This window comes from Scophthalmus maximus, chromosome 16, assembly GCF_022379125.1.
Source record: "Scophthalmus maximus strain ysfricsl-2021 chromosome 16, ASM2237912v1, whole genome shotgun sequence".
In the NCBI taxonomy this organism is placed as follows: Eukaryota; Metazoa; Chordata; class Actinopteri; order Pleuronectiformes; family Scophthalmidae; genus Scophthalmus; species Scophthalmus maximus.
Window position 1 is genome coordinate 15,278,154 of NC_061530.1, and position 20,449 is coordinate 15,298,602.

Here is a 20,449-nt window from a genome sequence, read left to right on the forward strand (position 1 = left end):
CACTAAAGGACAAAACAATCAACGCCCTGAAGTTGATTTAGGTTTGTCATCTGCAGACATACATGGGGATGAGTCAGTCTCTACGTGTGTTTGCCAGGTCCTAGAGAGTTTCATCAAATTCTAAATCATCATCAGTGAATATTGTATATTGCATATTGTCACGTCTCCTGGAAAGCATTTGATTGCTGTTTAATTCAACCAGGTTAGCGTTAAGGGTTCGTTGTCATAGCAGACTAAAGTGAACATCACACGACAACTTCTTTTTTTTTATCTATCTATCTAAATCTATTACTAGCATGGCTAATAAACTCAAAAAAGTAAATGATTGATGATCAAAAATATATTCTGATACACGAGAAAAAAGGCAATAAACATTTGTCAATATAAAAAATATTTATTTTATAGAGTACATTTATACATACACATACAGTATATTTCAGGTCACAAATATTTACACGTTATAAAATGTATTTAGGTTTTTTGACCCAACAATAAACCTGGCACATTAACAAAATACAAAAAAAATACTAATAACGGCTTAATCATTATTTCTATGAATAGTGTTTTAAATAAAGATTTGAACATAGTGCAGAGGTTAGGCTACATCTTGGAAACATATTTGGATTTCAGACAGTAAAGGGGAACTTTTCAAGACAATTCCCTCTGCCAAACATCAAAAGTGCATGATCAATTTAAAAAAAAAAGAATTATTTATACACCATATGAATATTTTGAAACCATCGCTGTGTACATTTTCCCTTATTTTCTGCCCACCAAATGAATGGTGGGATTTTTTCCCCCCACAAGGCTTTGAAACAAATTTTATTTATCAGAACTACAGCGTCCTCTGAAGACCCCTTAAAGAGACTTTTGAGTCCGTGCACCACGGTTTACCTATTCACATCACAGGCCATTATGAAACAAAGTGCATCCTCGGGAGGTTGAGGCAAACGTTTACATTTTAGCAGAAGTACTCGTTGGGCGGCCCCTCAGTCCTGGCTGTGGCCTCCGAGTCAACACTGGACCTCGCTGAGAGCAGCCGGTTGGACTCATCGGGGTTTTGCCTCGTCAGGTACTCGCCCTCCATCCCTTTCGTCTTGGTCCCGGGGCCGAGGGTCTCAAACGTGACGTACGAGTCCTGGATCTCCTTGGACTGCCGCCCCATCAGCTTTTTGCAGCGCTTCTTGAGCGCCCCGCAGCAGACGATGAGTGTCAGGGGGACGGCGATCACACACGCCACCGTTATCACCACCACATTAATGAGCTTCTGAGTGCCACTCGCGCTGGCCGCCTCATCTGTTGAGAAGATTACACACTGCTCCTTTTTCGGGATCAGGCCCTTCACGCAAACGCAAGCAATGTACTTTGTTTTGGGCACAAGGCCCTCAATGGTTATCCGGTTCTTTCCAGCGCCCACGTTGACCCGACGCATGTCTCTCTCACCGAACACGGCGTAAAGGACGCTGAATTCTGTGACATTTGTGGCCGTGGGGGCTCGCCAGTTCAGAGAGACAGTGTGGTCGGTGTCACCGATTACTTTCACGGAACGCACTATCCTTTTCTCTGGAGCTTGCTGCAAGGATGAGGCGTTGGCTGCCAAGTTGCTCAAAGCCTCCCGCTCCACTTCCACTGGCTTCTGGGCGCCTGACTCCTTGCCCCGTCCCCGAGAGGCCCTGTCAGAGACGCTGTAGCTCTCGATCTCATACTTTCCGGTTGCGCCTTTGCCATTGAGAGGTTCGATGATGGGCTGTCCGGCTGCCGTGGTTGGTGGAGGAACGTATCGGGCGATAAGTTTCTCCTGGTATGCTGCTCTTCCAATGCCGCCAGGTTTCTTCCCCCTGTTTCTCTTGGACACGCCACCAGCCGTCTCCTCTGACCGAAAAGAATCTGTGATCACCAAGGAGATGACGGCGTCTGCGGTGCCCACAAAATTGGTCGCTTTGCACAGATATTTCCCAGAGTCACGGTAGGAGACTGCAGGCACGCTCAGAATCGACCAAATGATGCCCTCCTTTGAGATCTCTTCCTGGACTGAAAAATGAAAAAGGCAGACGTGTACAGAGTGACGCAGATTGGCACAAAAGGAACACGTTGACTCGTTGACTTGGACAGAAATAGATACTGTTCTAAACTAAGCACAGCTGGAATTGGTTCAGCAGAACTCACCAGTGCCATTCATTTTCTTGCCATCGGCGCGGCTCCAGGTCAGCTCGGGGATAGGGACTCCGACTGTGCCACAGCGGAGCAGGACATTGTTGCCCAGTGAGCTCCGAACACGGGCCACGGCCGTGTGCACCCGGGGGCCCTGGCACCTCTGCAGCTCCGCCTCGGTGAAAAGAACCCCCGACAGACTCTCCGGATCGGCGCACTTCAGCCTGGTGTCGATCAGAGCCACAGACGACGAGGGGGACTTGGGAAACTGGACCAGATCGTACAGCCGACAGTCACACGCCCAAGGGTTGTCATGAAGCCCTGCGGAGGAAACAAAGTGTGGCAACTCAGCATCCTCATGTGAACAGGTGTACTGTCACTGCGTCTATCCATCATATTGTCCTTCACACAACACCGACATGTCATTTCAGGACTAAGACTGTGGCTGCAAGTTGCAATAAATAGAATTAGTCTGGTAACTTGACATGCTGCACACAATTACTATAATTAGACTAATCCCTAACTCAGCTTTGAATGCTTCTGGTTTGAAAGAAGTGGTCGTCGTGCAAGCCAGCTTAAAGAGAACGCCACGGCCCGTTCCTCACCGAGAATCAGTTTGGAGGAATCGGTCTCCTGTGGTGGCTTCACGCTCAGCCACATTGAGAGCACGTCGGCGGGGACCGTCGTCAGACTGTTGCTGGATAAGTCCAGATAGGTGACGTTCTGGATGAACACGGTGGCCTCGGCGGGGACGGCGGAGATCTTGTTGTTGTGTAGGTCGAGGAGCCTCAGGTTGGGCATGTCCGTCAGGGACTCCCAGGGGAAGGAGGTGAGGGCGTTCCCGTCCAGCCTGAGCTCGTCCAAGTTGGACAGACCCCGGAAACTGTCGACGTTCAGTGAGTTCAGAGAGTTGAAAGACATCCAGAGAAACTCCAGGCTGTTGAGGTAGTGGAAGTTGTTGCTGGAAATCCGCGTGATTGCCGTTTTCTCAATGCGAAGCTTCGACGTGTCCGCGGGGAAGTTTGGGGGGACCACAGTGATCTCTGGGTCATTGCAAAGCACACTCCTGCAAGAAAGAAATAATAAGACACACACACACACACTCAAATTGAATGAGTTTGAGGAAGGGAATTTGACAACATGCATGACGTATACACAATACTAATATAGTTCAGCCCATCATTCAGAAGAACGTAGTGGCCTATTGTTCAGTAACAAGCAAAGGAGATTAAAGAGCAACTCCCGAAGTTAATCCTCCGCTACACGGAGAGACTGCGCAGACGAAAGCTGCGGTAAAAAAAATCTGATCGAATGTGCACGCCAACAAATCACAACAGGCGGTCTCTGAGAATAAAAATCCCCAAAACGACAACAATGAGTACAGTCGTGATCACCTCGCCTTTGACCCGTCGCTCAGCTTGTGGAAGAAGCAGCTGCATTGCGCAGGACACGAAGAACCCAGCACGGGGAGAAAAACAAGAGCCAAACAAAAAGCAGCGGCGAAATGTCGATTCATTTTCACTAAAACGCTATGCGACTACACTGCAGAGTGATGAGGCGCTGCAGCTCGACCTAACGGGACATGATCCGATGCATCGCTGTTGTCCTGCAGGCTCACAGCTCCATACTGCTCCGACCGGTCTGGACCCGGAGATAAAAAGGGATAGGCGGGGATTAGTCAGGGGACTTGGGTTATTTTCATTCACACGATTAGACTGTTGCTTCCTGGAAGCTGATAGGCTGCATAGTTTTTCCCTTTCGTTCCTCTGGGAATTTACTTGCCAATGGTTTCGTTGGATGGTTAATTGTGGACAAAGTTAATTGTGCACTGCCGCAGGATTGAACATTTAGGATTACAATCGAATTTGAAACTCTCTTTTAGAAATATTTCAAAAAGATTCTCTGACATATTTTGTTTTTGATGCCGCTCCATCTTTTTTTTTTTTGACAGTTCGTCACATTGTGTTGGCTGGTCACACGTGATATACTCAAACACTGGCGTTAGTAAAAGAGATGATAAAAGTAAGAGGCCTCCAACCTGACAATACAAACACCAGTTTAAGATTCTGATGTGAAATCACCCGGGTGTCGTACAGTTGCAGGTCATTCTAGTAAAGTTTTCTGGTCTTGTCACAGATCAAACTTGTTGTCACTGTTCTGAAATGTTTGGCATGTTGACAGACTGTGGTGGTTTGCATGATGCCTGGAACCTTGCAACGGATGACCACTAGATGGCAGTGGGCTACTCACCTTCGTGCATGTTTCGAGCCAAAACTCCGAAGCAGCTCTGTCATCACATCCAGGTGATCACCACATATGACTATTTTTCCTCCTCCTGTATGTTGACAATTCCCGATTTACAAGGAAAAGCCATAATTCACATTTCACCACTGAAATAAAAAATAACTGGCAGATCACTGATGCAAAATCAGAGAATTATGTGAGAATAATCTGCAGTTTATAGGATTACTATTGTACAGCACTGCTCGTGTAATATCACGTGTGTATAATTCACAGTAGTGTTCTGCAGATGCACATTGCTGCTATGTTATTAGTACTACTACTATGTATTTGAGTGTGAGCCGACAGACACGTTGTCACAGTCCCTGAGAATTTTTCTCTGCAGGTGCAGAGGTTTAAAGACTTGGCTGTCTGGCGGGATTTCAAATCCTTTAATCCAGTCATCTCTCAGTCTCTTATTAATGCACGTTGCTCTGGGCAGGGGGAGAGCAGAACCTCCCACCATGCACCGCTCCTCTGTTCGACCTGTAGTGGGACACGTCTTGGATCAGGAGCTGATGTATTGTCTGGAGGTACAACATTCACAAAGGTATTCATAGTAAAACTCAAGAGGAAATATCTTCCTAGTGAAGTATGGCCATAACCATTGGACATTTGTGGAGAGTTGAAATATGAAATACAACTCCCAATTTTCTTTTTATCTCGTTTTATTTCTAAATAAATGCAATGAGAAGGAAGCTGAGAAGTTGAGAATTTGAGATGCAAGATTTATTCTAGTTATTACTGTCATTAGACAAATGCAGCTTCTGTAATTTAGGAGAAGAAAGATAATATTTCTCCAATTATGGAAAAAAAAACTGGTGAAGTACTAGGGCCTCAGTACTGTAATCAAGGACAGTAGTTGAGTAAAGGTACTCGATTACTTCTCATGTCTTCTTGTGTATAAAATCACTTGATATTATCACAGGAATAAACAAAGACTCCTGTGTCCACTGTTCATCTTTTTCTCATGTGTTCCAGTCTGTGGGTGAAACAGTGAAACCTTTGTTTTATTGCAAAACCAGGAGATTATGACGAGGTGATTAACCATTCGCCAACCACTACAAAGCTGCAAGAAAAAATCAAGGAAAAATACATTCATCACTGACAGATTCAGGTCGGATACAACCAAATTTTTCATGTTGGATTTTAGCGACAACTATTGTTCTCAGAGATGGTGAGGTTCATAAAAACACACAAAAAACCACCTCGGGTTTACGTCACAAGTTCTGCTAGTTTCTCAATCCGCTGCGTTCATGTTCTCTGTCGTGTCAGCTCGGTCCGGGCTCTCGTTTCGTCGCGCTCAGCTGCGGTAGATTAACACACAGAGTTTTTATCGAATTGTTTGCATTGTGAAATCAGGTCCTCTGCTGCTTAAAGTTCCCTCGGCTTCTGACAAACCCTCCTATTGGTCGTCTTGTTGGGATTAGGACAAACATGAACAGGTCACATGCTCCAAACTGTCAATGTATTTGTAAGAGAACTGCTGCCACGACATCCCATACGTGAGAGCAGCAGATGCAGAGAGAAGCGTTGACATTGCAGCTCTTTTTCTTTCTGTCTTTTTTTTTGCTGAAGTGAGGAAGCCTGTAACTGGATGGGCCGCTGAGCTTTTAGTCAGGACAATATGGGCAGTTTGAGAAAAGGGTATTATAACTCCACTGGGACACATCATTACTTCATAGTTAATGAGTTTGTGGTAATCTGTGTACAGATTAGTGGAGCAATCAGACTCGGCCCAAATGTTACATTTTAAAAGCTTCGGTAAAACGGCGGCGAGGGCCAAAGGTCACCTCACCAGCGTCCTCGTTGAAGATGAATGAGTCGACGAATAAAGTGTCGACGGCCTCACAGACTTTTTATTTGACCTTTTACACTCGAGTGCAGTTAATTTAACCCTGAGCTCAGTTAGTAACACACACACACACACACACACACAATGTAAAACAAAAAGGATGTAGAGGAAGAACCAAAGTACAAATATGTGTCAGACATAAACCCCTTTGCTGCTTCTTCATACTATTAACGGCAGCTGGAGGAACTGACGTGAAAGGTCCCTGCACCGGGAGATTTGTTTTCAGTGTAACTGGCTCGGTTGACAAGACCCAAGAGGAGGATGAAGAAAGTTTTGGTTTGTCTTAAAAGACGTTGTACCGTAATCGTGTCAGTTTGAAAGAAATGTAACATGTAAACATCTTGAAAAAATGTGAAAAGTCCTTCATGTCTTTAAGTTTAAGAGTTTATTGAGGAATAAAATGGACACTGCAGTGTCTTCTCCGCAATTTGTGCTGAGAAAACGACAGGAATCTGTCTGCATTTGTGTATCCCGCCTGGCTGCCATTTTAGCTCCTTTTAAATTCCCAAACTTTAGCACTCTCTCTCTCTCTGTCTCTCTTTAACAAGGATTTGATCAAAACAGTGATCCCTGCACACAGTTCTCCAAGTTGCATATGTTCCGGTTGTGACTTGCGACAAATACTGTGCATTTGTCAATTCGGCAAATTGTCAAATTTGCAGAATTTGATTGCCAGAACCAGGAATAATATTTCTCAGTGGAAACATTTCATCAACTTGAGTAGCAGCAGATGTGTCACTATTACATCACCACCTCCTAATTATGATCTCTGGGGAAACAAGGCATCACATAGGGGGAAACAATCATGGAAATCCAGACTGAAGCACAATGACCAGAGAACCCAAGTTCTCTGTGGACCACTTGTCCAGCTTGTCACGTCTGATCCAGCCCGGTGACTTAAAGAACAACACTTCCCATGTTTCCATTCGACCACGGCAGCTGCACATTCACAGTGAACGGGTGGAAGGAAAAGTTGGGTTTCTCCCGCGGTGAAGCTTCAAGTCGAGATAAGACTTCGTTTTGCAGATTGGAGTCGTGCGCAGCCGACGCGCAAAACTTGTTCGCGCGCGGTAAACTTTTGGAGAAAGTTTGGAGGACGTCTGCTCGTTAGGACATTCCTCTGCGGATTGGAGAGGGGGGCTTTGACCGAGATTAGTCTCTTTGTGCCGTTTCACGTGGAAGAGCCTTTATAAAGGCCTCGCTTTGTCGGGAGGCGCTGGTGCGGCACACAGCAGAGGAGGAAGGACGCGTCTCATTCTTCCATCACTTGGTGTGTGCGCAAAGTGGACGTCTGTGCGTTTTCACCATGGCAGCGTACACGTTGCCGGAGGGCTTCACGGAGTTCGACATGTTTTCCTTCGGCACGGCGCTTCTCGTGGGGGGTGAGTTCACCGAGGACACCGCGGGACAATTATTAAAGGGACAGTACACTCTAAAAAAAAAAAATTTGAAAAAAATTAAATGATGAGAATCCCAAAGAAATGCAGGCTTTCGGGTTTTTTGGTTCCATTTGGGAAATCTGGACATTTAGCTCACACTGCAAGTTTTACAAGCTCCCAATTAAACGAATCACTGAACAGGTCAAGCACCAGTGTAAGAAAACCAGAATGTCCCCTGGTCTGTCCGTGGTCAATCTGGGCTGGTTCGTCTCTGTGGGCTGTTCAGTATTTGGTATGAGACTGTGCTGTTGAACTCAACAAGCTCCTGAGAACGAAATGAAAAAAAAAAAAGATCTCTGAGTTGCTCTTTCACCTCCAGGCCTGCTGGGATTCTTCCTGAACGCCATCAGCATCGCGTCCTTCCTCGCGGTGAAGGAGATGCGGACTCCCAGCAACTTCTTTGTGTTCAATCTGGCCTTGGCCGACATCAGTCTGAACATTAACGGCCTCACGGCTGCTTATGCGAGCTACCTCAGGTACAGTATCACACACGGCTTATTCTTTTCCCTTACAACAGGCACTCTTTATTATCAAGGGGCGTATAGTACTACGGTTCCTTCTGCAACCTCCTCCTTAAAAAAAAGGCTTAGTGTTTGATATTAGACATCTGGGTATGATAAGCTTAATAAGCCCCTAAATGTCGTAATCCAACCCACAATCCACTTCCTTCAATGTGGGAAGCACGGCCTGTATGAGTAAAAACAAATGTGTGATTAATCCAGTTACCACACACTTATTTCTATATAAAAGTGTTGAGCCCTGAGGGGAGTTGCTTGTTTCGGTAATCCAGCTTTAGGTTTAAGATTTTCCAGATAAATTGAATGCACTGCAAGAGATTTAAAATTCTTTTCCTGACCTTTTTTTGGTGGCAAGTTGGAGAGATGCACTTCTTCAGAGTGACAGTTGGACATGTTTGATCTCAATGCTTGACAGATGGAGGAGCTGCAGAGAAGTCAGGCCCTTATATATTGTAACAGCGCCTGCATTTGCAGGCTGTCGTAGTCATAAAAAAAACACTGTCTAGTAATGTTGGGTTAAAGCAACTGTCCTGGATGAAAGTTGTGTTGTCTTCTCTAGATACTGGCCATTTGGTCAAGACGGATGTGGCTTCCACGGTTTCCAGGGAATGATATCGGTCCTGGCCTCCATCAGTTTCATGGCTGCCATCGCCTGGGACAGATATCACCAGTACTGCACCAGTGAGTACAAGATATGACCAGTACTACAGCACATATTCAATTCCCTGTGCAGCTGACTCTAAATGTGTGTGACAATACATCAAAATATTTGAAATCAGTAAAAAAAATAAAATCTATCAAAATAAAATGAGAACATAGTTGCAAGACCTGGACTTCTAAGATAATTATTTTCAAAGTGTGGATAAAAAAGTTTGCGGTCAAAACACAGTAAACCGGTCTCGAATTACTTGCATATATGGTATGGTATGACACAAATTTGGAAAAAGTTCCAAATACATAAGTTTGCATTAATACATTAGTGTTTAAACCAGTTTCAGTGACAGAATCTGAATAATTCCGTTACATCTGCTCTTGTTTCTGGTATAAACGGCTATTATTCCCTATATCTAAACAAACAAATGAATAATTAAATCCCTTATCATGATCAAATGTCTGCTTGCTGTTTTGATTCTGTAGGACAGAAGCTGTTCTGGAGCACAACTGTGACAATGAGCAGCATCATCTGGATTCTTTCCATCTTCTGGGCTGCCGTTCCCCTGATGGGATGGGGCGTCTACGACTTCGAGCCCATGAGGACCTGCTGCACGCTGGACTACACCAGAGGGGACAGGTGGAGTTAGAGACATAAAGGAATGATACTGAAACGGGATGTTGGCATGACCAAATGGCCAAGTTGTTGTTGTTGTCTTCACTTTCAAAGTCTGCGAAATAGTTGTGATTACTTCTAGAGTAAGACATATTCCAACAAACAGCAGCGACTTGGGGGAATTTTGACAAATATTCACCGTCTTCCATATTATTTTCCATGTGATCTTTTCAACAGGGACTATATAACCTACATGCTGACTCTGGTGCTGCTCTACCTGATGTTCCCAGCTGCCACCATGTTGTCGTGTTACAACGCCACCTACAAACACTTCAAGAAGGTCCACCACCACAGGGTAAGTGTGTCGCCAGATTCCCAAAACGGCATTCATCGATCGTCTCACTTCCCTTTTGGAAATCGAGTAAACAGGTGCATTTCCCCCGAAAAAACATCAGAACTACCCCTTTAGAAAATGATCCTGAATTACCAGGTGGAACATCAGGGCCTGGAGAAAAAAAATTGCAGTTTCACTTCAATCATCTGCAAGTTCTGCATCCACTAAACCTGTATGTGTAATATACACACACACACACTAATACACCAAACTTTGTTTTCTAGTTTAACACCAGTTTGCCCTTGAGGGTCATGCTGATGTGCTGGGGCCCCTATGTGCTCATGTGCAGCTACGCCTGCTTTGACAACGTGAAGTTCGTGTCCCCAAAGCTGCGAATGGTGAGTATTTGATTTGCTTTGAGGGAAAATACAATCGACATGGTGAAGGAAGGAGGGAAGGAACCTCCCTGTTGCTGACCAGGATAAATCTGGCTTATTACAAACTGTCTTATTTATTTTTTGTAGTTTTTAAATAAAGTGGCTTAGATAATCACAACTTCGTCCCGTTGTACAAAAAATTAAGTCAAAATGTATCGCTATGGGCACTGCCATCTTGCATCTAAACAATTATTTCACGTGTACTTTGACTTTTTAGTTTTGTCCGCATCCCACCTGCTAACATGGAGGAGGCAGGGTTTATACCTATGCTGCAGCCAGCCACCAGGGGGCGATCCAGACGATTTGGCTTCACTTTCAGGGAGCTGTCATAGCATTTATTTTTATATTTATATCACGTTCCATTGTCGCCATGACTTTATAGCTTTGGGTCCAGACTTTTTTACGTTTTTTACATTCGTAGCATGCAGCAGCAGATTGTCTGAGTAAGACGCGTTGGGAACATTTCCGGAACTTTTCTGGAACATTAGGGAGAGGGGTGGTGATTGTGTAGATCTCCCACTTGCTCGCAGTGAATCTTGGGGAGATTTTCCTGCGATATTCTCACATGGACATTTCCTGGAAATTTGGTGAGAGGGCTGGTAGGAAACGTTCCGGAAAATGTCTGAAGAAACATTTGCGGACATTTGCCTTCCCACATGAAGTGTTTTTTATAATCAACAGATTCAATGACCAGAATTATAATAAAAAAAAATAAGACCCAGATTGCAACAAACCAGAACTATCCTTTAATTCAAGTAATGATGGAAGTACTCGTCTCCTCTCTCAGGTGCTTCCAGTCATTGCAAAGACGAATCCCATCTTCAACGCTCTCCTCTACTCGTTTGGAAATGAGTTCTACCGAGGCGGCGTCTGGCACTTCCTCACCGGACAGAAGATCGTCGAGCCAGATCTCAAGAAGTCAAAGTAAAAGGAAACTCAATATCGTCTATTTACTCATGTGGACAGGAGATGAAACTCAGGACGATCTCTATTCCGAAGCCGCCACTGTAGCCTCATGCTGGATTTGCGTTAATCTACAAAATATTAAGCAGGAAATGTATCCAATTTCAAATTATTGCATTTCTCACTGCAGCAATTTGTCTTTAACCTGCACTGCTCCAGCGTCCGTGTCAAACCATCCACAATAAAAAACACTGTGTTGCTGCTCTTCCGCTTTATGCTCCCATCGATTTTCAAACGGTTTTTCAACTTGAGTAACTGAGCCGCTTTATGTAAGAAGCCTAATTTCCACAGCTGACCGGCACACAGAGATGCCCTTTGATGACACAGCGGCCTCGAGTATTTACTAAGAAGATTAATGCATTGTAATTTCGTCAGGAAGACTGTTTGAGGTGATGTAACCTCTATACACAGTAAGGAGGCATTCACTGTGTCAAGAATCTATTATGCAATTATGGTGTAGACAACTTCTGAGACACGAGTGAACGTATCCACACATTTTTGTTGGTGAAGTCCTGTTCACGCGGTCCACGTGGAACTTATTTGGCACTTTCTACACTTTCTTGTTGTGCAGAGTTGTTCAAAAATAAACTATAACATCTTGTCAGAGAAATTGCTGACTCTTCTCTCCATGCACCTGAATACAGAAGCCCCTGAACAAAAGTTATAGTGTTGGCAAGGCTGCAGAGTGTAGGAGACGTCAGCGTCCTGATCTCTCCCATTCTAAATACATGCACTCCAGAAATAAGACGCGGTGAGAACAAATCTGTCACACTGACCTCAGAGGTGACGGCCGTCGCTGCCAAGCAGGCGTCAGCAGGTGAAATCCTCTCACCGTCAGGGGCTGCGCATCTGAACGGAGGAGTCAGTCGGACCCTAATGAAAATGTCCTGGTGACTTCTTAAGTTATGCACTGTATTTAAGTCTTGACTCCACCAGGGCCTAACAATCCTACACATGATTGTCTCATTCCCATGGAAGAAATATAAAAGAGAAAAGGAATTGGTCTGATAACCTGAATTATTCATTCTTTCAATATAGTCCCTTAATCCGCACCAACATTTTACGGGTTCTTACAAGGCCCGGTTTCGCAGTTTTTGCTTATTAGTCCTGCAAAAAAAAAAAATAAACAAACCAACAAACAAACACGGCTAGTTCGAGTCAAAATCATCCATTTTAAATCCCAGCAACAGTGAAAGTTAACATTTTTCTCCCTTCAAGTGTAAAGCCTGTTTTAACCTCTGTGCAGCTTCACAGAGCTGTTGGGATGACAACAGACTCTTAGTCTTGTTATATCACAAAGCAAAACCCACACATTTAGATGACATCGTTGTGTATTTGTGTGTACAATTTCTTCCTCTGAACGTCCATGTCGTAAAGAAACTAACGGTGCGTGTAAATTGAGACAAACAGAGTCAGAGAGTGACCTCAGGAGTCCCGTTGAGTGGTCGACTCTTCAGTCCTCACAGCACATGCTCATTAGCAGGCATTACATGCTGAACATAATGATAAGGGTGATAAGGGTTTTTCTCCCCCCGGAAATGCTGAGGAATCCAACAGATTAGCATCCGTTTCTTGGAAAGAGCTGCTCCTTTTGACTGGCGGGCTGATTATAAAGACTGTGTGTGTGTGTGTGTGTGTGTGTGTGTGTGTGTGTGTGTGTGTGTGTGTGTGTGTGTGTGTGTGTGTGTGTGTGTGTGTGTGTGTGTGTGTGTGTGTGTGTGTGTGTGTGTGTGTGTGTGTGTGTGTGTGTGTGTGTGTGTGTGTGTGTGTGTGTGTGGACCAGTGATCTAATTCAGTCAGAGCTGTAGATAGAGGCGGCAGTAATAGCATCAAGCTCACAGGAATAAAGGAGAACGACTTGTCACAGACGTATATCGCCTCGCTGAGCTTCCATCCAAAACAAATAACTGAATCTGACTCGGACGGTTTTCACTCGGTCGAGTCGGGATGTAGATCGACGTCCACACACCAAAGGTGACCGTGTTGCTGCAGCTGCGGTGATACAGTGAGTCAGTTAAATGTGATGCTAGTGACAGACAGATGGTGTAAAAAAAAATTAAAATAAACAAACCCATCTGTCCTTACGCAGCAAAAACAGCAGCCCCACCGCACATGGGAGCACACATGGGACATGTTGAGAGAGATTTAGTTAATCGGAGTCAGATTCTGACCTTAAGAACACAAGGACACCAGGGTTATACGGACATTTGGAAACACTGAGGTCGTCATTTCCCTCCAGAAATATTTAAACTCTGTAAAACTTCTGATTGTTTTACATTTTCTCTCATACACTATTATCTTTGGTTAAGTCACAAAGCACCATAGTGAACTATATCTCCCGAGATGATCTTCTATGCACTGTCAGGGACAGAAGTACAATTAGTTATGTTGTAGTGAAAATGATAAATCCCCCCATTTAATTTCACTTCATGTCCAAAACTGTCCACTTTGAATACATCAAAAGGAGCCTTAAGAACCACGTCATGTGTAATCTGTGCATAGCTTCTTTTTAAAATTATTATTATCTACGATTCTCATTTTGCAGTACGTGTACAATATGAAATCATAATTTGTGCATCTGGATTAGATTTCTATACAAAAAAATCAAATACATAAAGACTAAAATAAATAATATGAGGATTATGGTTTAAAAACACTTAATATTCCAACAACCGTTGATCTGTTTAAGTGCACATGACAGCTGCTGAGCTCCAGTGTGGGGAAGAAGAAAAAAAAACAGAATATAACAGACTTTCACTGACTAAAAGTTGAAGAGCAGGTCGTTTAAAAGGGAAGATTGGTTGCATTAACTCCAAGATTGAAAAATTCCTGAGCAACATTGTCGTTAACACAGAACAGGTCAAAGGTGAGAGCTGCTTGTTTCTCACTTATCTGTTTTAAAAAGAAAGGAAGCAAATCAAAGGTCTGAATAAACGCTGAGTTAAACATTACACAACACAGTCCACAGGTCGGATGAGACGACAGGACGGCTGCAGACAAGTCACATGACGCAAACAAAGATCTCACATGATACTGTACGTGTCGGTTCACAAACCGTCATGATCTCTTCTTGTTCGTCAGCAGTTGACATTGATATTTTGGATTTTCTCGCAGCACAAACTGGGTCAAAGAGGCAACGCACAGCAATCTCCTGTGGACTTTTCCTGAAATCATTTCTGAAAGGATTGTTGCTGACGATCTGCCAAGTTGCTAGAATGAGGCTGTGGAGATTATCCGTCTGCTCACATCTCTGCACTGTCACCCGCATGAAATCTGTATTGCATTAAGAAGAAAAAAAACTGCAGTAGGGTGTGTGGTATAAAACTATGATATAAAGAGTTTATCCAGCAGCTGCTGCTGTGCCAAGCCTCCTCTCTCATTAGTCAAATTGGGCAGTTATTTCCTGTGTTGCATTAATCCGCCTATTGGTGTATTAATGTTGCCTCTTCTGCATCAAATCATCCAGCGAACACGCTGGAAACTCCCCTCGACAGAGACAGTCATCCAATCTACGGATTTGCACAACAGCAATCATCATAAGTGTCGATAACTAGAAAGCAAGATGCTCTCTTGGCCGAGGTCGTGACCCAAACAGACATCTGTAAGCGAGGCGACACAAGTCACGTTTGGTCGAAAATACAGACAGTTGAAAATATATTGTCATTGTATCTTGTTAAGTAAGAACATCTGCAAATTGCCAGAGGGAAATTATTGTTATCTCAATAATAATAATATTAATGTAATAATAGGGAATGTTTGTGGGATATGAGCTAAATGAATATCCAAATGTCTTTTGACACTGAATGCCCAAACTTTATGTTTACTTAATTTTTTTCCTTTTTAAAGCCGGGCAGATATTGTATATCTATCAAATATAATCATTTCAACATATCATTTATATTTTCTGTACAAGAAAATGTCCTTAATGAGGAATATGATGTACAGGTACAGAAAAATGCCGATTGATAAAAGTTTCCCAGCAGATCATATTTCAGAAAAATGTATCTACACAACATTTTTATAGTTGGAAATGCATGTGAAAAAAAAAATATTTTCTATTCCAGAAGCCATTAGACTTGCGTCTATTTGTGGTGTTGAACCTTGTTGACAGACTGTAACAGACCTGTGTGTACTGTAACTCTTTATTGTATCGGCTACTGTTTTTTGGGATTGTTTTTATTTTGTTTGTGGAAAAATAAAGCATCTTGAATCAATAAATTCAAGACACATGATTTTAGATTACTTGGTTGTTTGTTGCATGTTTTTAAATTTTAGCGGTGCTACACTTGGTTTTACAGTTAAATCATGAATCAAACACTTGTTATCAATTACAAGTCTTCGCTGCCCCCTAGTGGACAATAATGACTGATCAATCTAAAAATAAATAGAAATGAAAAGTCTTTTATACTTTTTTTTTTTACACTAATAAAATAGTAACAATTGACTATTCAATAACTAATTCATTGTTAGCATTTATCTATTTAGCATTCATAGGCAGTACCAACATTTAATACATTTCTGATACCACTACAATGAAGTCGTTCGCAGCAATACGAATTTTTAAGTTCTTAATTAATATGGAGTATTTGTCAGTTGTTTGTCAAATTATTAATTCTCACATAATGACATATTTAACATTTTGTACTACATTATCATCCATTATCTCTGTATACAGCAGTCTCCACTGTAGAGACTGTGGCCGTACGGTGTGTGTGTGGGGGGGGGGGGGGGGGGGTTATAGTTATTGACAATCACTTGTAAACATATTTATCCTTACACCTATATTAAAGTGTACTATAATCTGTGTCTTAAATTTATACGCTGCTCATGAAAACCAGATTGGAGGATACCATCTTGCCAGAGTAGAGATAATAATCGAAAAGACTGCAAAGGGGAAAAAAAGAAAAACCATCAGCTGCTCACTGATTCTAATCATGTTCATAAATCAGTGATGTAAAACCTTAAGGAGGAGCTACCGGGAAGATTGTACCTGTAGATTTCCACCACAAGGTGTCGCTGGTGTCCTGTGCGCCGGTGACGGGCGCTGTCCACAGACTCGTGGCGCTGAAACCTGCTCAGCTCCTGCAGTGATTTCAGCTTCTTTCAAATCCTTTTTTTTAATATTCAACTAAAAACTTTTACCTCAAGACCTCAGTCCATACATCGAGTCAAACATCTTATTAAGTCTCAACATTGCGTCACTAATATTTGACTTCCCAAAAATAATCAATATCGATTTAAACTTTTTATCAAGCCAATAGTCAATTTCATTCAAGTTTGTGTTTTGTTGTTTCTGAAAATGTGTCTCCTGTGGCGTTTGTGTTTGTATCTAATTTTGAGAGATGAATATGTTGGGCTGTACATGTGAAGCATACATTTTTTTTCCACAACGCCAAAGTCAAGTGTCACACACTGAGCATTAAGGATTGAAAATACGTATTTGTTTTCCTTCCGTACTCTTAAAGAGGGGCCTCGATGTACCCACTGGCTCTTATTGGTTGAAGTGATTGCTGCCATGGTTGGGTAATTAACATAAAGGAGGCAAGTGACGAAGGGACCCACTTGGGGGCAAGCTGGTGATGCGTCACGGCGCTTGGTGAAAAGGGGGGAGACAAAAAAAAAAGGGACTAAAATAGCGCCGAACCTTGCGGGTTAATGTGCACCAATGGCCACGAAGACGCGCGTGGTCTCAGAGCTGAGCGCAAACGTGCCACAGGTGATAGGAGGCATGAGCACGGCGATGGGAGACTCGCAGCGTCCTTGGGGTTGGAAATGAGTGACAAAATCGCTCGAAACAAACGTTGCCATGTAAGAGTAGCGGCCGAAACCTCTGCGCGCTGCAGGAAGAACCTGCGATTTTTTTCTACCACGTCACTTCTCGGAGGAGATCATGCAACAAAGTCGGACGGGGGCTGAGGCGAGGACAAGTTGAGGCAGCTGAAGGGAGCCATCGCCGCCGATGAAGCAGCCGAGGTCCTCTGCACCCCCCTTTTACGCACAGGCGAGGTGAGGACGGAGAGCAACTCATCAATGTAGATAAAAACACCAACGAGTCCTCCGAGGTGCTGAGAGATCGGCAGCGGACGAAGGCGCAAAGACAATTTTGAACCAAAAACTTTTTTTAAAATACTTTTTAAAAGCACACCATGGATGGAGCAGGGGGCTCATCTGGGCTGGCCAAATCAGCCGCCGTGAAACTGTCCGAGATGGGCGAGAGGACCAAGAAACTGGGCACAGCCATGAGGGATCCTCACCAGCAGAGACGGATCATATTGGTGATCGTTTGCGTGGCGCTGCTGCTGGACAATATGCTCTACATGGTAATCGTGCCAATTATTCCAGACTACCTCGCAGATTTGGAGAGTGAGCAGTCAGAGCACGTCCACCTAGTGATACACCCCAACTCTTCGGCCAACAGCACAAGCCAAGACAAAAGCAACAAGAACAACTTAGATGTGCAGATAGGAGTGCTGTTCGCCTCCAAAGCCATCCTGCAGCTGCTGGTGAACCCGCTGACGGGCACTTTCATAGACCGGGTCGGATATGACATTCCACTTTTAATCGGACTCACTATTATGTTCGTGTCCACTTGCATATTCGCCGTGGGGGAGAACTACGCGACGCTCTTCGTGGCCAGAAGTTTACAGGGCCTGGGCTCCGCGTTCGCGGACACGTCCGGAATCGCGATGATAGCCGACAAGTACACGGAGGAGGCAGAGCGCAGCAGGGCGCTCGGCATCGCGCTGGCGTTCATCTCCTTCGGGAGTCTGGTGGCGCCTCCCTTCGGGGGCGTCCTCTACGAGTTCGCGGGCAAGAAGGTGCCCTTCATCGTGCTCGCCTGCATTTGCCTGGCGGACGGCTTCCTGCTGCTGACCGTGATCAAGCCGTTCTCCAACAGGACTAGAGAGAACATGCCGGTCGGCACCCCCATATACAGACTCATGATTGACCCTTACATAGCCGTGGTGGCCGGTGCACTGACAGTGTGCAACATCCCCCTGGCCTTTCTGGAGCCCACCATTTCCAACTGGATGGAGACCACCATGCACTCCAGTCAGTGGGAAATGGGGATCACCTGGCTCCCGGCCTTCTTCCCCCACGTCCTCGGTGTGTACATCACAGTCAAATTGGCAGCGAAGCATCCACATCTGCAGTGGTTCTACGGAGCTTTGGGTATGGTTATCATAGGAGCGAGCTCCTGCACAGTCCCCGCATGCAAAACTTTCGGACAGCTCATCGCCCCGTTGTGCGGCATCTGTTTTGGCATCGCGCTGGTAGACACTGCCCTGCTGCCCACACTCGCGTTTTTAGTTGACGTGCGCCATGTCTCCGTGTACGGTAGTGTTTACGCACTCGCAGACATTTCCTATTCTGTTGCATATGCCATGGGTCCGATAGTAGCCGGGCAGATAGTGCACAACAGCGGGTTTGCGCAGCTCAACCTGGGCATGGGTCTCGTCAATGTGCTTTACGCACCAGCCCTGCTGCTGCTGCGCAACGTGTGCCAAATGAAACCGTCCTATTCGGAGCGAGATAACCTGTTAGAGGAGGCTCCGCAGGGGCTGTACGACACTATCAAGATGGAGGAGAGGAGGGCTAAAAAGAAGGGCTACAGTTCGGAAGGGAACTGCCTGTCGGTAGGCGAAAATGGGTTTGACCCCTTTGGAGCACAGCGGTCCTTGTCAGAAGAGTCGTCCGGTCCGGAGTACACTTAGACCGGTCACAGTCCCTCGCACCCCCCACCCTCCCCTGAAACATTCCCATGACACGGTCTGAGGCAGGCAGAGCTATGATCTAGTGATTCAAACTTTTATGTTAGTACCGATGTGCAATATAAAACACCCAATCACAAAAAAAAAATCATGATTGTGTGACCCGTTTTCCAAAGTTTGTTTTTTTATTTATTTTTCATTGTGATTTCATTGTGTCGAACAAATCTCTGTATCGTTTGTCATGGACGTATAACTGGAGTTTTGTGAGAGATCTATCTGCTACCGTTGAATTTGTGTGAGTAATGTAAAAAAAATATATATATAAATAGATAAATGTGCGTACAAGAGTATATGGGACCAACTATAAGCAGCACATTCCCCCCTTACACAAGAATAGCCTATATTTTTAGTCTCTGAAAACTTTTTTTACTTGCACATGAAAGGCCTCGTTTCCTTTTGTTTTTGCCGTTAAATCTTGAATTTTAATTTGTAAGAACAAGTGGGCCTGTTTGTCATTATTTTTAGTTCACATGTTTTTTTTTGTTGTCGTTGTTTGAAATTAAATGTACTACAATAAATGGATTTTGTACATATGTGGATAAAGGCACAATGTAAATTGTAAAAAAAAAAAAAAAAATACGTGGACCTCTACAAAGTGAGAGTATGTGTGTGTTTGTGCGCGCGCCTGTATGTTTGGAGAGAGAAAAGAAGTCAGTCTCCTGAAGATGAACAAACATGTACAAGCTTATTCATTTACCGACTGTCGTTTTAATAAATCTCTGTTTGGATCTGAGACAGTGGTGAGTTCATTTCATTCTGATGGTTTTTTTTAAAAAAGGTGAAAAAAAAACAGGAAACTCCCTAATGTATGAAAAGTTACTCTACAACAGTGATTCTCAGCTGGTGGGTCCATTTTAAGTGGATCGCGGATTTATGCGTGTGTGTGTGTGTTTTGTGGGGGGGGGGGGTTTAAAATTGAATTCACCAAGACAACAAAAAAATCATCATAAATGATATGGACCACAAAACACAACAAATCTACGGAATAACATTATATATTTTTGAAGGACACACGTTTCCCAGCAAGTGCTCTCCAGCATTTGTCAACCTGGCTAAACGCGAATGTGACACCGAATACATCAAATTCGGATGTTGTGGTGAGTAACAATTTTCAGACATTTTTGGTCAAGACTTCATGTCTAAGGCAAAAGGAGCGGGTCTTGGTGCTGAACACTGCTCTACAACGTTTGAGAAAACATTTGATTTCTCACACACACACACACACACACACACACACACACACACACACACACACACACACACACACACACACACACACACACACACACACACGCACACTACACAACACAATACAAAAAAACAACTACATCAATGAACAGATCCCAGTGCGCAACAGTTTAAGAAATTAATCTTCAGCTGCAATAGGCGCAATCCAGAGCAGTTCGTCATCCAAGTATCAGACTGATGAACTC

At 43.9% G+C, this 20,449-nt stretch overlaps 3 protein-coding genes across 3 annotated transcripts; 2 read left to right on the forward strand and 1 right to left on the reverse strand.

The window, feature by feature from the left end:
* Positions 1-436: 436 nt before the first annotated feature.
* On the reverse strand, positions 437-3,886 carry lrit1b (leucine-rich repeat, immunoglobulin-like and transmembrane domains 1b). Its single transcript, XM_035612856.2, has 4 exons — positions 3,546-3,886; positions 2,757-3,217; positions 2,167-2,472; positions 437-2,031 (listed from the first exon to the last, which is right to left on the reverse strand). The coding sequence occupies exons 1-4, from the start codon at positions 3,665-3,667 to the stop codon at positions 962-964; spliced, it is 1,959 nt and encodes a 652-aa protein (XP_035468749.1). The 5' UTR covers positions 3,668-3,886; the 3' UTR covers positions 437-961.
* Positions 3,887-6,987: 3,101 nt separating this feature from the next.
* On the forward strand, positions 6,988-11,851 carry rgrb (retinal G protein coupled receptor b). The gene is made up of 7 exons (XM_035613871.2): positions 6,988-7,668; positions 8,045-8,201; positions 8,803-8,924; positions 9,381-9,534; positions 9,748-9,865; positions 10,129-10,242; positions 11,069-11,851. Exons 1-7 carry the CDS (start codon positions 7,593-7,595, stop codon positions 11,207-11,209), a joined length of 882 nt encoding a protein of 293 aa, XP_035469764.1. The 5' UTR covers positions 6,988-7,592; the 3' UTR covers positions 11,210-11,851.
* A 5,017-nt stretch (positions 11,852-16,868) lies between these two features.
* Positions 16,869-19,749, forward strand: slc18a3b (solute carrier family 18 member 3b). The gene has a single exon (XM_035613924.2). It carries the CDS (start codon positions 17,391-17,393, stop codon positions 18,957-18,959), a length of 1,569 nt encoding a protein of 522 aa, XP_035469817.1. The 5' UTR covers positions 16,869-17,390; the 3' UTR covers positions 18,960-19,749.
* Positions 19,750-20,449: the final 700 nt, after the last annotated feature.